Consider the following 16594-nt stretch of genomic DNA (forward strand, 5'->3'; position numbering starts at 1 on the left):
CCCTTAACACTACCTTTACATCACTTTAAATGGACACACTGAAACATTTAAATTATTTTTTTTATTCCACTTACATGAAATTACACATTTCCCCCTGAATAACAGTTATGCTTGGGTGATCCTGTATGAAAAGACAAACAAAGCTAACAAGCCCAACAATCTTCCCTACTTCTCCACAAGCTACTTCTTACCAACATGCAGTTTAGGCAAGTATTGGAAGGAAAAAGAATAAAAGACAAAACAAATAAAAATCTCAATTTGATAAAGCAGTAACTAGATAAGGACATGGGATTTTTTTCCCTGTGTGCCTGTACAAAACAGCAACAATGCAAGTTTGTGTGCTCTTTTGTTTCTCAATGTTTTTCATACCTCGTAATTGATACATAGAAATACAAAAGCAAGTCACCCTCCCAAACAAAAAACAAAAAAATAAACAGAGTAGAAAGTTGAGCAAGTGACAGTAAATGGAATGTAACCTTTGTGTTCCAACAAAATCTTGCCTTTCGTTTCCAGCACTACCCATTACACCTCCACTGTCTTTACCTCTGCTGTCCCTCCTCTTGCCAAGTACAGACTAACATCTGCTGTCTCCTCAGGTGAGGAGCCAGCTTCCTGTTTTAGTGAAGCCACAGGTGTGTGTAATGAAAAGAAAGTGTTACTCACAAACAGGACTGTTAATGAGTAGGATACACATACAGTTTTACAATTTTTTTTTTTACTTAAAAACTCAAACAGCTGTATGTTTTGTGATTATAAAACCTGTCATCTCACCCAGCACAATAATAATGTAACACTCCTATTGCTCCCACACAGAAAAGGTCAACAGCCAGGCATTCAACCCCAAACACTCTTTACCCTTCCACATGATTCTTCCCATTTGGCCACTTAAAACTTACCCTCCCTCCCCATCGCCCTTTCCCCACAGTTACTACAAAAGAAGAAATAGTAAACTGGTAGGAGTGAGAGGAGTATTGAGAGACCTACACAGGAGACAGAAAAAAGATGGTGAGACTTGGATGGCAATGATGATAATGAGGTGGTCTCAGTGTCGATGATCATGATGAAGATGAGCCAGGGTGACGGAAGGCAGACAGGAATGACTACGGGGGTCTGGCTCATTCTCCAGACTCCTTTGTATCTTCTGCCTCATCATTAGTATCAGAGGTCCACAGCTAAAGAAAGGAAGGACAAGCAGGAAAGTAGTAGCGAGAGGGAAGTGAGAGGGGATCAAAGACATGGCAGAGAAAGATAAAGAAAGGAGACAACATTCATTAATAGCTAATCTTAAAAGATTTGAATTTCAGTTGAGAGCAAATGTAATGCATTTTCTCCACAACCTGGTGACCAGAAAAATTCAAACAAATCTGGCCTAAAAGCTCTTACACATTTGGTCATTGTTTAGCTTAACGTGTGGGACCTACTGAACGATCACATTAGACCTGACCAGGGAGTACTTCACCCAGTGGTATAAGGCGTTTTCAGTAAATTCATTCAAATAATCCAGAAATTATGTTGTTGTTACTGTTACACTCAAGAGAAAAGAAAAAGCGATTTGCAGCTGGCAGCATTTTAAATTATGATTTTGACTTGAAATTGATTAATTGTTCAGACCTATGCAGGGCCACATATCGCTTGGTGGAAATAAATTTAAGGGTTCAATGTCCTAACTGGGAAAAAATAAATAACATTAGACGGGGGAAAAAATATTAACAGGTCTGCTAGCAAGTCTGGGCAGAACTGTTTTTCTGCTACAACTCACATTTCTAGCATATGCCATTTGACTGACTCTAAAACTGTTACAAAACCCTATTTTCTAATTTTTCTGGTCACTGAGTGTGCAGGGACATTATAGATCCAGTGTGTAAGATTTCTACTTACTGTCAAGTTGTCTCTCAATAGCTGCATGATTAGTGTACTGTCTTTGTACGATTCTTCACTCAGCGCGTCAAGGTCTGCAATGGCATCATCAAAAGCCTAAGGGATTCAAAACGCATTCTTAACACATGGAAAAATAATGGTAGTCTAAAACAAGCAAATATGTTTTGTGAGAATGTTTATCTGTTTAGATTCTAATCAACTGACAATACCCTTAGAAATGTAATCGTCTTACATGCTTAAAGAAAGTTATGTAGTGTTATAAACTTACTGCTTTGGCCAGTTGGCAGGCTTTGTCAGGTGCGTTGCGGATCTCATAGTAAAACACTGAGAAATTGAGAGCAAGACCAAGACGGATTGGGTGTGTCGACGGCATTTCGTCTTTGCTGAGGTTGAAGGCCGTTTGGTAGGCTTCCTCTGACATTTTTGTGTCTGAAAGAGGTAAGAAAAGGTATGACAGTTGCAGATCTTTCATATTCAGGATTCAGGTGTCTGGTGTGAACTGTCGTGTTGTAAACTAACCTACAGTTTAGCAGCTTTACAGAGAGTGGTATACCTCCTAACAACCACTAGGGGGCAACTAGGTCATAAGAACACAAGTGAAATCCATGCGGTGCTGTTTATCAAGGAGTTGGGAGAATGGTTATCTAAAGGGAAAAATGATGAGTTGACCTGAAAAAGACTATTCCTATTGGTTAAGATGGTTGTTGTAGACCAGGGACAAAAGTAAGATTGACTAATTCAACAATATTTTTTTTAATTCTTTATCAGTTGAGAACAATTTCTCATGTATAATGATCATCTGGCAAGAGGTCCAAGCAGGAAGAAAGATAAATCAACAACATATATACAAAAAAGACAAGTGTTTAAACAGAGATTAAAAACACCCCAAATTAATTCTAGCAATTCAGGGAAAAGAGTCAGTATGTGCAGTGGCCAGCTGGGATCTGCTGCAGCTTATGTTTAAAGATGTAAGGTCATGGAAGCAGTGGCAGTTGGAGAGATTTTTGGAGGGAATTCCAATCAATTGTTGCAGCAAAGCAAAAGGAATTCAGTGACAGTGTGAAACTTGGGGATGGAGAGTGTTATGAAATCACTGGACCTCATGTGGTAGCTGTTATGGGAGCAGTGTAAAGTTGGAGAAGTACTGAGGTGTCTTCCCTGATAGGGTCTGGTAGATGAGTAAAAGCCAGTGATGGAGTCGCCTGGTGTAAAGGAAGGACCAACCCATCAGTTTGTAAAGGTCACAATGGTGGGTGGAGAAAGGAGCACCGATAGCAAGACGGATGGCTGAGTGATGGACATTAAGCCTGTTTATAGATGGGCCATTTTATAGATGACATCGCTGTAGTTGAACATGGGGAGGATGGTGATCTTTATAAGAGTTTTTTGGCACAGTATGTAAAGAAGGCCTTATTACGGTAATGGAACCCCAATCTAGATCTGATTTTAGCCTGTAGAATGTTGACATGAGGAATGAAAGAGTGAAGAGTCCAGCCAGAGGCCAAGGTAATTTTAGGAGTTGAGGAACTCCAGATCTGATCCATCTGTACAGGTGATCTTTGGAGGGCTGGAAACACTGTTTGTCCAATTAAAAAGCATACATTTTGTTTAAAAAGTTTTTATTGGTCGGACCGTAAATGGGGAGAAACGTCTGTACATTAAGTCTATTTTTATGTTACTACAGGTATAATTTACATAAAAAATGACAGTTTGCCATTTACAGTCACCAACAATGATAAGAAGTGTCAGCATTCAAGTACATTTATCTTATCAAAAAAGGAGAATACTGTGACACAGAATGAGGACCGAGGAAGAAATGTCAACGCTTGTTCCAACACTTTTGTGCTTACCTCTTACGGATCTTATCTCGTACATCGTATCAGTTCTGACAAACCCAGTCAGCAAAACACATTCACATAAGTAATAAAATTTAATTAGATGAACAATCATCACACTCCACAGATGTTATAAACAGGAATTAACAGAGCTTACCCTCCATCTCTTCTGAAGACACTGCCACCTCAGCCAAGTAGCGGCAGTAGTCACCTCTCATTTTCCAAAAAAAGATTTGGCTCTCTGGTAATTCAGCCTTGGCAATTAGATGATTGTCTAAGAGGTCCTGTAGTTCAAAACAAACAAAACAGACAAACTTTTAGAAATCGACAGAAGTCCTAAAATATTTTAATACATCCAGGCCTTATATTCTTTCATTTATAGTGTGCTTTGCTATGGTGGCCAGCAGAACTTGAAATCAGTAGCACTAATTGATAGCTTTGGTATATTTAATATTTATACACATAATTCACTAAAAATGATAGCATTTTTACACACATAGTTCCTCATTTGCCTCTTACTTCAATCACTCATTCACTGACTTCAGAAGAGTTGTAGGTGTTTTTTTCAACCTATTCAAATTAACACTGCAGCCAATATTTGAGTCGAGTCCCATCACACCTAAAGAGGAGGAGAAACAAGCTGATCACCTCCAGTAGCCGCTGGGCCTGAGCCTGACACTTTGGCTGAGCTACATCACAGATGCTTCAGGGACCACTGAAGGCAAATAAATCTGTGTGGATAGCATGAAGCATGGGGGTGGAGAAAGAGATAGGCTGAACAGACAAGTGGGGAGTGAAGATGGTTGAGCGTGGAAAAAGGGTGGTGGAGGACAGAGGGAGGATGGATGAAAGATGGGGGTGGAGAGAGGAAAGGGCCAGGCTGCTGAACTCCTGATGAGCTTTTGCTGAGGAAGTAGGTCACTCAGAGAGCCCAGCTTGGATCCTGACAACACAACCAGGCACCACTTGAGAGCTTGTTCCTGTTGCTAACCTGAATGCTAGCTGGTAAAGAACAGTGTAACTTTAACAACTGGTGGGATAGTACCATAACACAGCAGCTGAAAAGTGTAGTTAATCTGCTATGTTACAGTGTTATAGGACAAAGAGGATTAAACATGAAGCATGAATTAATACTTGACTTTAAGTCTAGATCTGACCCATTCATGGCTTAACTGTGGATTTTAATGTAGTTTCCATGTGGATGCTTCTGTCGTTTATCCCCAACAGGCATGGAAAAAAAACTGTGCCGTAGAGAGGTAAAAGGCGGTAGTGAAGCAAAAATGCTCATGGTACTAGTGATGTGTCTGTAGGAAACCCAGCCTCTTGATTTCTAAAAGTATGGCTTGACAACATGTTTTATGGGCCTGACTACTGCTCTCCTCATAGCAACAGAAATATAGTGAACTTAGCTGAGCTGCACCTGGATACAGTCAGAAGCTTAAAAAAGGAATAGATTTGGTATGAAAAATAACAAAAATGTTGGGTCATATCAGACGAGGAATTTGTAAAAGTTCTGTAAGACCTTTGTCATTACACAGCACATTTGTCCAGAACAAAAAGGAAAAAACAAGACTGATAAGAACCTGCACTTGGCGAATGCTCCAAGACTGATGTGAGGAATCAGGGAGGCCTTCTGGGATCTGAATGTGGAACTGGGCCACTGATAAGGACATACCTAAAATGAAACTAACCATGGCAGGACTGCTTGCAGTAAATTCAACATACATTGATTTGACCTTTTTCTATATCCTTATTACATTCAACAACACAAAATTTCAAAGATGTTGAAAAATCTTTGCTGAGAAGAACCACTGACCACACTTAAAGACAGACAACCCTATTTAGTGTCACCTATGGATTTCCAGAAGACTGCTTTTGGAGCACAGCATGGGTGCTCTGGCTGTCGCCATCTTGGTAGTGCTTGAACTCTGGCTTAATTCAAAAACAAGTTAAAACGTTAAGCTAGAGCAGAGCTGAGTTCATGCAAACATCTCTGGGCCATACACTGTCATATGAAGGCACCCATCTGTCACTCAAAGAGGCAATGCCTTAATTATGCACAACTTTAAGCCTTAATACGATTTAAACAAGCGAGTCACATGAATTTTAAAGATTAAGTCATTGCAGCTTTGTGTCTTATTACAGCTTCATGATATTTTGTGCATAAGCCGAGTACTGCAAATGGATTACTTTTACTACTTGCCTTTTAAGAGACAACAGTGAATTTAAAAAGCTGCTTTGTTTTTGGATATTTTAATGTCCTTTTCGCCCTTTGATTACATGACATTCTGATAATAGCCAGCTAAAGCACATTATCCCATTTCATTTGATAATCCAGTTGTGTGCACGCTGTTGATGTCGATACTACATTTGAGCAAAATCAGGCTACCCGTCAAGCCACTTTTTGTTCATGGGAGGCCAGTAGCCCACACTAATTATGAAAGCACAGAACAGTCAATAGGAAACCAGTCACTTGTCCCTGTTGTTAGCTCCACACCCACTGCTCATGCACATTCTGAGCTCTTTGGTAGCTACTATTCATCTATTGGAGAGGAGCAGGCAGCTTACTACATGTGGGTTTTCAGATACTTGTGCATTGTGCTGTGCTCTTGTGGCATGTTGTCAGAACACTGCAGTGTGCAAACCACCTTTTGTGCTGTCATAATATTAGGTCCTCAGACTTTGAAGGTATTTTGGGTCTTTGGAAGCCTTTAGGTGGAAACGTTTCAGACCCCACCGTGGCCTCATTTTATGACATTTGGCAGCTTTGAATTTACAGTCAAATAAGAGCCACATTCATATTTTGTGCAGTGATTTTAACAAATATGTAATGTGTGTAATGTAATAAATCCGCCATGGATGATAACATTAAATTTCAATACATACCAACCCTGATTCTAAGACTTATACCACTTTCACAGCAAAGCAACAACTCCAGAAAAACCTATGCCAGCTATTTGTTTTAACACCTACACCCACTCGATGCAGTAACTTGCCAGGCTTACTAAGTGACCAACAAGGAAGGCCCTTCTTCGCCCTGGCCATGCCTTTGACTCCTGGTCTCTTGTTGACTTCCATCACTTTATGTGTACAACCAAGCACAATTCCAAGGATAAGTTTGAGAAAAGCACTGTCATCTCCATTTGATTCATCATGTTTGTTCCCGTTTCTCTCTTACAACTGGCTTTTAACCACATCATTCAGAACAGGAATAAACATGTCTTTAGACTTGGCTGGATGAAACTTTTTAAACTAGCTCACTTCAAATGTGTATCAGTGTTAACCTTGTCCTACATCCCTTGTCTACACATTTTACTGTTTTTCAACCCACTCTCTCTCAGTCCCCACAGGGTGGTTGGTCGAAGTGGAAGTCACTGAACCAGAACGTTGGTGGCTCAGCATCTTTCATGGGATTATGACCTTTTGAGTCACCACTCAAAGATAAAGTATAAGCTGAGTGAAAAACAAAGTGGTAGAGGTCCTACATATAGCTACAGTGCTTAAAGCTGCTGTCCGGAGTTTGAATCGCAGCGTCTCCCAAAACACTGTTGGTCCCTCCCTCTGATTTCGCCCCTTTATTTGTGCACGCGCGCAGTACCTGACAGGAGTGCCCGGAGTGCTGCAGCATCTTGCCTGTTTTGCTGTTTTCCACTCTTCTACATTTAGTACATTTAGTAAATAATAAAGGAATTACGTTAGAATGCTGTATTGAGTCTAACTTGTCCTAATACCAAAATAACATGAATCTGCTAGGACGAACGAGTAAAGTTTCAATATGTGATTACACTCGTGTATCCCTCTGGATGACGTTGTTTATCAAACTTAGTGCATTTACGCGTGTATATGTGTTACATTATTTATTTCTATCTAGAGTTCAGAATTGCATGACTCCTCTGACGAAGAGTATGTCCCAGACGCCCCAACATCTTCCTCCAGAGGTCGGGCATCTAAACGAAGCCGTCAGGCGGGCTATGGAGGCCGTGGTCGGGGAGCGACGCGAGCACCCCGAGCCAAAAAACGTCCTGCAGTCTCTTGGCCTGACAAGCCGTGGGATTGGTAACTTTTCTGGAAGTTGCTGATCCCTGATGCTCTCTCCTCCACAAGCAAAACAAATGTGCGTGCGGTTGCGTAGTGTGTAGCTCGCCCACCTCTGCATGGGCTTGCTTGCTGTGCGCGTAACCGTTGATTGACAGCATGACAAAGCTGAAGCTCGAACTTGATTGGTCGGCAGCGACCGGCGCTTTTTGGAATAACATGGGGGTCTATGAGAGGAAGGCGGAGCTCAGGAACAAATTTTCATATCGCGTTATACTAACTTTATATTATAGTATCGAACTAGACTAACACATTTAAGCTTTGTTAAAAAATGATACATAAATTGAAAACAAACGGAAACTCCGGACAGCAGCTTTAATATACTTTAATGATAAAATGAAAATAGGCAAGATCAGAATCACCAAAAACAGGAATTGTACTAATAAAACTACAAATCAAAGAATAAGTAGCTCTACTAGTTAGCCAAGCTGTGCCCAGAACTTTTCAATTGTGGAATAATTTTAAAGTATTTGACTATACTTGTGGCGTATCACCTGCTTTTTTTCCAAGAAGAGGGCAATGTGCATCTTGCAGATAATATTCTAACCATTCCAAGCTAAAGAGCGAGACTGATTGCAAGTTTATTTTAAAGAATTAAAAAAATAACTTTAAGTCATCAGTTGATCAAGTGGGGACACAGGTGATAGCTGCACTGTATGTCGAAAGATAAATGCGACTCTCTTTGTAACAGGAAATAGGCTCTAGGAGTGCAACAAAGCAATTTAAGTTTGATCAAGCTTTTACAATACAAACTTAGTTTTGGTCAACAATACGAGTTGATTTGCCATAATTACTCAGAAAATAGTTTTTTGCTTTGGAAAGAAATCTTAACAGTCCAAGTGCAGGGACACTAGAATTTTTCAGGAGCTTTTGAACAGACTACCAGCGGTGCTTTAAGGGGCATACAGAGAAATCTACACTGCATTAGGGGCTCAACACACGGCAAGCGACAGTTGAGGGGGGAATGCGAAAGGCATCGCAACAGGAGACAGATTCAACACACGGAGCGCGATACTTGGCAGCGGCAGGCGACGGCGACACACGGCGCGCTGTGCAAAAGGACAGATCGCGCTTGTCTCCCTCACTTCTGATCGGCTGTGAAATTGGAGGGATTTTTTTACGTTTTCAAAGATTTTCATGACAGAAAAGCATAACGATTATGAGCCAGAAGACATTGCTTGATTTAGCCGAAATTTTACTATTGACATTGGCTTATAAAAGTTTACCCTGGCACCAACCAACTCCCATGCAGCAGCTTTTTTATTTATATAACGATACTCATTAAGGGAAGGATCATAAAGACTCGGGAAGTCAATCACGGCTAAAATGATTTGCTCCTCAATGTTAAAAAAGGGCTGAAAACAATTGTTGAAAACCGGAGCGGAACATTAATGTATAGGAGCAGAATGCACTGTGTAACATGCTGTAAGCTCTTTGGTCAGTGAGTGAAACCCTCGCCGATTGGTTGAAGCTCCAGGTGACAGTTGAACATTTTTCAACTTTCTTGAATCGCGTCGCAAGTCTATGTGAATGCGCGCTAAATTTCACATGCACGAATGTCGCCGTCGCGTTGTTGGGAGGGGGGAAAGCGATGTTCGTCTCGTCGCACAGCAGCCATAGAAAATGAATGGAGCGTGACTGTTGTCGCTTCCCTTGTGTCGAGCCCCTTATAGTGTCAGCTATACAAACACAGTAAGACTGGTGATGTTTGTTAGGTGTAAGGCGTGCAGAGCACAGGGTCAAGTTGTCCCTGTTGCTTCAGGATACATGCTTTGATCACCAAACTGAAAAACCTGCATTACTTTAAAAGACAAAAAATCAGCAATTGTTGTCTAATCAAATGATTTTATTCTCACCAGCACTTCCTTGCAGATATCTCTCAGCTCTTTCTCAATCTTTTCAAGGTAGGCTTTGGCCGCGTCCTGCTTCTTTTCAGAACCCTCAGCCTTCTTCACGATGCAGGAAATCACACGCCAAGCGGAGCGACGGGCACCAACCACATTCTTGTAGGCCACTGACAGCAAGTTACGCTCCTCATTCGACAGCTCTGCATCACTCGTCTCCACTACAGCCTTCATGAGAGTCGCCATGTCTTCATAACGCTCAGCCTGCTCGGCCAGCTTGGCCTTTTGCACATTTTCCTTCGGACTGGAGTCGCACATGACTGCTCACTGTAAAATAGGACAGCAAAGAAGAAAACAAGACAGTTATAGGTCAGTTTCGGAAATAAGCAGCAAGACAACATATATGTGTTTTAACTTGTACCTATTTACCAGAGATACCCATCACCAAATGAGTAGGGAGAACCAAATCCAATTTTTGATTTCAAAATAATGAAATGAAGCAAACTGGTACCAAGAGTACCAGGAAAACTGCTGTAACTGAACACACGAACATATGGATTCCAAGAGAAGCTGCCACACTTGCACTAAATGTTGTACTGATGTTGTGGCAACTACTGTTTTGTTGACATCCATTGGAAGAACTTTGATAAGGAGCAACACTAATGCACACCATGGCAGCTGAAAGCTATGGGGGCACAGAAGAGCAACTTAACAGGGAAGTACAGAAATGGTAATCAACAAAACATGACAAGTAAGAGCAAATTTAATGCTTAAACCAACAAACTTTCTATAAAATGAAATTTGTCTTTATATTAAATAAATATTTAAAAAATGGCATTAAGAAAATATGAAGATGCATAAAATAAAAACTATGCCTGATTCTCCGCATTCACAGTGATTTGAGAAAAAAAGAATAGTAATCATAACCACTGTATTAGTGCTTCAAGTTGCACAGTTTAGTTTTATAGTAATATAGGTCTGTAAGAGGTGAGAAGGTACCAGCTGTATTTGCCAGTGTAAAGGCAGGCTATGTAGAGTATAGACACGCTAACACAGAAATTCTCATCATGACATCAATAGCTTACTTCCATTTGACCCTTTCAAAGTAGCCAGAGGGCTTCCACAGAATCAATCACTTTTTTCCATTCTACAATACACGGACATCTTCAAAATCAGTCCTCTGATACAGAAATGAATGCAAATTCTTTAGTTCACAACCTCTATAGAGATGGGCAAACGAATAAACTGGGAAAAATAGAAAAATCTGAAGCCAGTACTAAGAAACTGCCAGGTTGATGATACCCTCACTTGCAAAGAATTTGTCTAAATAATGTGTGAGAAATGTTTATGACCTCGTAGATCTTTTATCCCCTCGAAAATGTGGCACTAAAAGTAAAGCCGTATAATCGTGTGTAAATGTCAGACTAATGGCCAGAAGAATGCACGCTGCAGCCACGGTGCAGATACGTACAAGAAGAACTCGATCCAGCCTCCGGGGCAAATGCAGACTTGCCCTCCTCTTCCACCCGTACACTCACACACCACACCCTTCCCTGTACCTGTGACTTGTCTATCAAGCATAAACTTAAGGAGGAAAGGAAAAGCGTGTTTGGACGTAAGTATTTTCACCAGGCGTTGATTCGAAAAGCCCATTTTTACTCGCAATCACAGTTCTGGCGAAAAAAAACACAATTCTGTAAATGAAACGCGACCGCAACAGTTAGGCCCTCGTGATCAGTTTTCAGTATGGTGCCGACTACTTCCTGAAACAGAAGCACTGCATGCCGTACAGCTTGTAGAAAGGGACTAGGGGTTATAACCATTTTCACAGCTACGGTCATACTCGTAATGTGTAGGAGCACATCTTAAGACTTTGAAAGAACCGAAAAATATAGCCCAGCGTGGTGGGACGCCTTTAAATCTGTGTGTATCGTAGGTTAAGTTAGCTAGCTGCCTGCCTAGTGGCACATGTGATAAAATTGCACTTGCCCCTTTTGTTGGTTTCCTTAATGCACCAATTACTTGACACTCGCTGAAGCAAACAAACCTAATACACTGCACTACAATGACATTCATGTAACTGTACCCTCGTGGCACTACTGGCAAATTTGCGAAATTTAAAGACGCCAAAACTGATGTTTTTGAAGGTAAGATAATACATGTAGACTAATTAGCGGTGGCTAATATTTCGTCAGATTTTTCATCATATATGACGGTTTAGTGTAACATGCAGCATGCATATTTAACCAATTAACTGATAAATGACTTCGATTAAACACTGCAACATTTGTATCCAGTAGGACTAAATTTCAGAGCTTCGACACTGACACGCCTTCGCCGTCTGTCCGTCTGATGTTCTCTTTTGAAACCAGCCATTACACACATCCCGCACTGTAACGTTCGCTAGACTATCCATTGTTCTTTAGTTACATGAGCGTTGCGCCTACAGTCAACCAAAGACCATGCGCTTCTATTACCACCCTAATCGATGATATGTCAAGGGACTTCACAATGAATTAGGGCGACTCAGCATTGCAGTTTTTATAGCTATTAGTCATTTCTTACCTGAGTACTGCCGTCGGCGTGCCAAGCTACAGCTGATTCTCAGCCCCTCCGACTGAATGTAGCCCACAGGGTTTCCTTCCAATCACACCAGTCCAAGGCACGGCCAGTGCGCAGGGGGACTTACGTCATGCGTTACCATGGCAACCACTCGAGAGAGATTTTGTGGGAGTTGTAGTTCTCTACCATTTCCTCTGTTATCATTTCCTCCCAAATCTTAATGTGACAAATTCCTGAAAATACCACAGTCAAACTTGGGACCTTTGGATGATTTTGTGCGAAATCATATCATGATCTTACATTACAGGCACTTCTAATTATGTTCATTGTGTTACATGAAGCAAACAGAGATGTTAACAGTAACTTTGACAAATAAGTAGCAAAGACAGTGCATACAATATTGTGATGAATGCTAAAAGATTTTTTTAGGACTTGAAATACACCCGTGTCAGTTAGGTAATTAAAACAACCAAGCTCAGCAACCTCAACTTGAGAAGTCTCAAACAAAATAGATTTTGTTTTTCTCCGCAGGAGATATTTGCTGCAGATGCTAAGGGCATCACAAACTAGAACACAGGACACAGCAACAGCATATCTTGCCTAATAGAAACTACTATTTCTGAATTCTGCTTGGTTTCCAAAGGGAGAGAGTGAAGCTATTTTTGCCTTGTCACATGTTTTCCCCTTGGGCCAAGGTTTCGAGCTTGTAACCTATTTAAGGGCAGATCAGATAGTATCGGCTGTAGAAATGTGCAGACACTAGTGCAAAAAAAAATAATTTAAATATCAAAAGTCTCCTCACTTGTCAATTTGTGGTGCAGGATGGGTTTAGCACCAAACTAGATATGTCACATAAAGAGATAAAACAGGTTTAGGGGTCATTCCCGTCCAACATGGGTGTTCTTGAAATTAAAAAACAACATGTGATAATGACTATTAAGTTCATAGAACCATCACAAAACTCTATGCCAAATGCTTTTCTTTGTGATGAGTTTGGCCCTCTGGCTAAATTTTGGTGATTTATTCTGAGCCTCACTAATCACTCATTTTTCACTAGATCTGGTTGAATTTTGTGCTGAACATCCATGAAACCATAATGATAATTTATCATCCCCACAATTTCTCACTTTCTTGCCAGCAAAATATTGATTCTGAGTAGTATTAGAATAGTTCTATCGAATCTCGAAGTTATCTCGAAGGCCATAAAAAGTGACTGGCACAATTGTTGCAAAATATACTGTACCCTCACACGTTTAAAGTAAGTTCAAATGTTATACTTTTTACTTTTATACTTTCATAGATAGCAGTTTGTACTATGTTGACTTTAAGGTTATCTGGCTCTGTGTGATACCTACACTCACTGGTCACTTTTTTTCACTTTAAAACCTGAATATTTTGCACATTTAACAACTCAGCACAATATCAAATTCTCTACAGATACAAGAATCTGTGCACTATCAAAATGTGCTACTTTCAATTCATGGAAGAATGTGTCCAGTGTTCTTTAATATATATGTACGTACTGTATGTGCAGTTTTGTTATTTTCCATATCCAAAGGGATCAATGCAATATCTGCATGCCCACAGATGAAAGAATCTGTACATTATAAACTGTACATAGGGATATTTAATGTTTATTTCTATGTTCTACAGATGCTTCCTACACATTTGTACTATCCCCTTAGTTGCTGTAACCCTGCAAATTTCCCCACTGTAGGGTTTATCAAGGCTTATCTTGTCTCATCTCTTATGTTATTCCGTACATCTGTAAAATCTAATGCAATTCACTCCACAAGCTCTGCAATTAATTCTTCTTTAGCAAAGCTTCTACATTTTTAGATCTTGTTGCCATTGCCAAAAAGGTGATAATACTACTTACTCTTTACTTACTACTATATTCATTATTGAGGTGATGGTGGGTGGAAGTGCTGTGCTGGACTGCATTATGTTTGTCCTCTCCTGTATGCTACTGAGCTGGACCAAATCTTAGAAACACTTTAACCCTTGTGTGGTCTTAACATCCTGTCCTCAGGGTCAAAAAATGATCCGCCTCCACCGAGCGTCTAACATAGAGCAGCTTAACTGAATTTTCAACCCAAAATCTATTGTACATGAAGAAACAACCTGTCATGCATCACACACTTCATGAATGTCTGGGTTTTCCTTCTTCAGAGGGCATGAAGACTGTGTTTAATCAGTAAACACCACTTTTTATTACATCACATGTTCTAACTGTTTAGTCAAGGTTTATTTTCACTGTTATTGCTGCTAAAGGTACTGTGTAGGTGTAAATGTTATTTGTTTAGTAAGAGATAGTATATCCTGAGAAAGTACCAGAAACGAGCAGAAAGTTGCTTGAAATGCATTTTTGAAGGGAAACAACAACAGTGTATTGTATACCGTACAATGGAATTCAACTACAAAAACTCAGCTACAAAATAGTGGTCTTCTCACACCTTTTGGATCATTGCTCCCACCCACAGATGCATAGTCTACAACAAGAGCAAGAATAAAATAATAGATGCAAAACAAAAATATGGAGAACATATCAAACTCTAATTAGCATATGTAGGACAGAATGATAAGTGTTTGTGCATGGACTTTGCATTTCTCACATGTGCAGCACACAGTATTTGTTTTATGGTTTCAGCTCCTGGATGTCCAAAACAATCTGATCTATGGCCTGCTGGGTGCTGAAAACTAAAAACTGCACTCATGGCAAAAGACAGAAGTGGTAGTGCTGTTTTTGTAGACAGTGTTTCACTTTTTCTAATGGAGGGGTCACTTTAGGAAAGTCATCTAATTCAAGTTGAAAAAAGGTTATTTATTTATTCATTCTCTGCTATTAAACATACGTAGTGGCCAGGTCATTTATTACCCTAAGACAACACAAGGGATAAAAGTGTCCTTAACATTTTGCCACCTTACATAAGTTAGTGTGTTGGAAACATATTTGTATAGCTTTGTTTCTTTAAAATATGTAAGCTCTGTCACATAGGAAATATATAAACTAGAACCTTTTAAAGAACATGTTATCTAAACTCTACTTTTTGCAAGCATTCATCTAGTACCTGGTCTTCCATGGGTGTAGCAGAGGGTGTGAACAAGTGGTATTTGTCTTCAGGGTGAAAGAAACTATTGTTCAGGCATGTTCACAAAACCTGTTGGGCCAGTAGCATGTTACGCTAACCCCACTGTTTACCATTCCACGGCCACAAGATGAGCTCTACGCTTCCACGTAAAGAGTATGAAGGGGTATGCAGAGAAAGAGTAAAGCAGGGAAAGCTTATATGGAGCCACAACACTTATAGTAAAGTTTGGCATTGAAAAGAAAGCCTCAACTAAAAAAGGAATCATTGGAATATTTGTATTTGAACAAGTTGTCATGAAAAGTCATGAAAAGGCATTTGCCACTGAAAAAAACACTCACAGATAGTTAAAATGATTGCATTTTATTTATTTTTTGCTTTTCAGTGAACACTTTCTTATTTTTTCACCATGTGTGCCTTTATACTGTGATCTTGTTCACATTGTCAGTACTTATGTCACAGGTTTCAGTTTCAACTACTTTGGAGTGGAGGGGGTTGAGGGGAGGGGCGAGGGCTGCGTGATTTACATATAATTTGCATTCCTTCACAGACTGCAGAATTATGCACCACTGTGCTTTACTATCTTCCAATGTAGGAAGATGTTAAAGGTCACAGAACAGCCCATGTAAATAAAAGTCACTGGATTTGAACTTCTCGATTTGAAACCAGACGTTTGAACACCTTAATTCACTCTTCTCCAAGTAATTTTTGATCACACGTCTGTCCAAGCGTCTACCTTACCACGCATGTTTAGGGAACATTGTGAAATTGTGGTGTCTACCAAAAATTAGATGTTCAGTAGGTTAGGAGTTTAGCCTCTGCCCAGTTTATGGTAGTGATATCAGGGAACCTAAGGGAACATCCATCCATTATTTATACACTGATTAACCCTCATTAGGGTTGTGGGGGGCTGGAGTCGGTCCCAGCTGACTTAGGGGGAAGAAGGGGACACCCTGGACAGGTAACAGTCTATCACAGGGCTACATGTACAGACAAACAATCACACTCACACTCACACCTACAGACAAAAATATTGTTTTCTGTCCAGGTACTTTTAGTTTTAAAGGTTTGCTACATCCAAAACACTATTTCACACCCACATAAGGTTTTAAAGTAGTTTAAAGGTATATTCCACCAAAATACTATCTTCTAACTGACAAGCTATGGTTCTAAAGGTTTACTCCACTCAAAACATTTCTTTATTGGCCTTTTATTGGCCTGTTATCTTGGCCTTAAAAAGAGTTGAAAAACAAAGGCCTTAGAGATGTGGTCCTATAAAACTAAGACCCTG

The 16594-nt window shown here is 40.1% G+C and overlaps 1 protein-coding gene across 1 annotated transcript; it reads right to left on the minus strand.

Annotated features, from left to right (window-relative positions):
- Positions 1-42: 42 nt before the first annotated feature.
- On the minus strand, positions 43-12353 carry LOC110966190 (14-3-3 protein zeta-like). The gene is made up of 6 exons (XM_022215478.2): positions 12218-12353; positions 9665-9979; positions 3871-3997; positions 2147-2307; positions 1879-1974; positions 43-1172 (listed from the first exon to the last, which is right to left on the minus strand). The coding sequence occupies exons 2-6, from the start codon at positions 9968-9970 to the stop codon at positions 1116-1118; spliced, it is 747 nt and encodes a 248-aa protein (XP_022071170.1). The 5' UTR covers positions 9971-9979; positions 12218-12353; the 3' UTR covers positions 43-1115.
- Positions 12354-16594: the final 4241 nt, after the last annotated feature.

Source organism: Acanthochromis polyacanthus, chromosome 12, assembly GCF_021347895.1.
Source record: "Acanthochromis polyacanthus isolate Apoly-LR-REF ecotype Palm Island chromosome 12, KAUST_Apoly_ChrSc, whole genome shotgun sequence".
Lineage (NCBI taxonomy): Eukaryota > Metazoa > Chordata > Actinopteri > Pomacentridae > Acanthochromis > Acanthochromis polyacanthus.

What these genes read in the sequence shown, in the direction of transcription:
- LOC110966190 (XM_022215478.2), bottom strand. Translation starts at nt 9,970, where the DNA reads ATGTGCGACTCCAGTCCGAAGGAAAATGTGCAAAAGGCCAAGCTGGCC. An exon ending in GTCTTCAGAAGAGATGGAGG is followed by an intron (nt 2,308 to 3,870) that starts GTAAGCTCTGTT and finishes TACCTCTTTCAG; the next exon opens with ACACAAAAATGTCAGAGGAA. An exon ending in CCTGCCAACTGGCCAAAGCA is followed by an intron (nt 1,975 to 2,146) that starts GTAAGTTTATAA and finishes TGAATCCCTTAG; the next exon opens with GCTTTTGATGATGCCATTGC.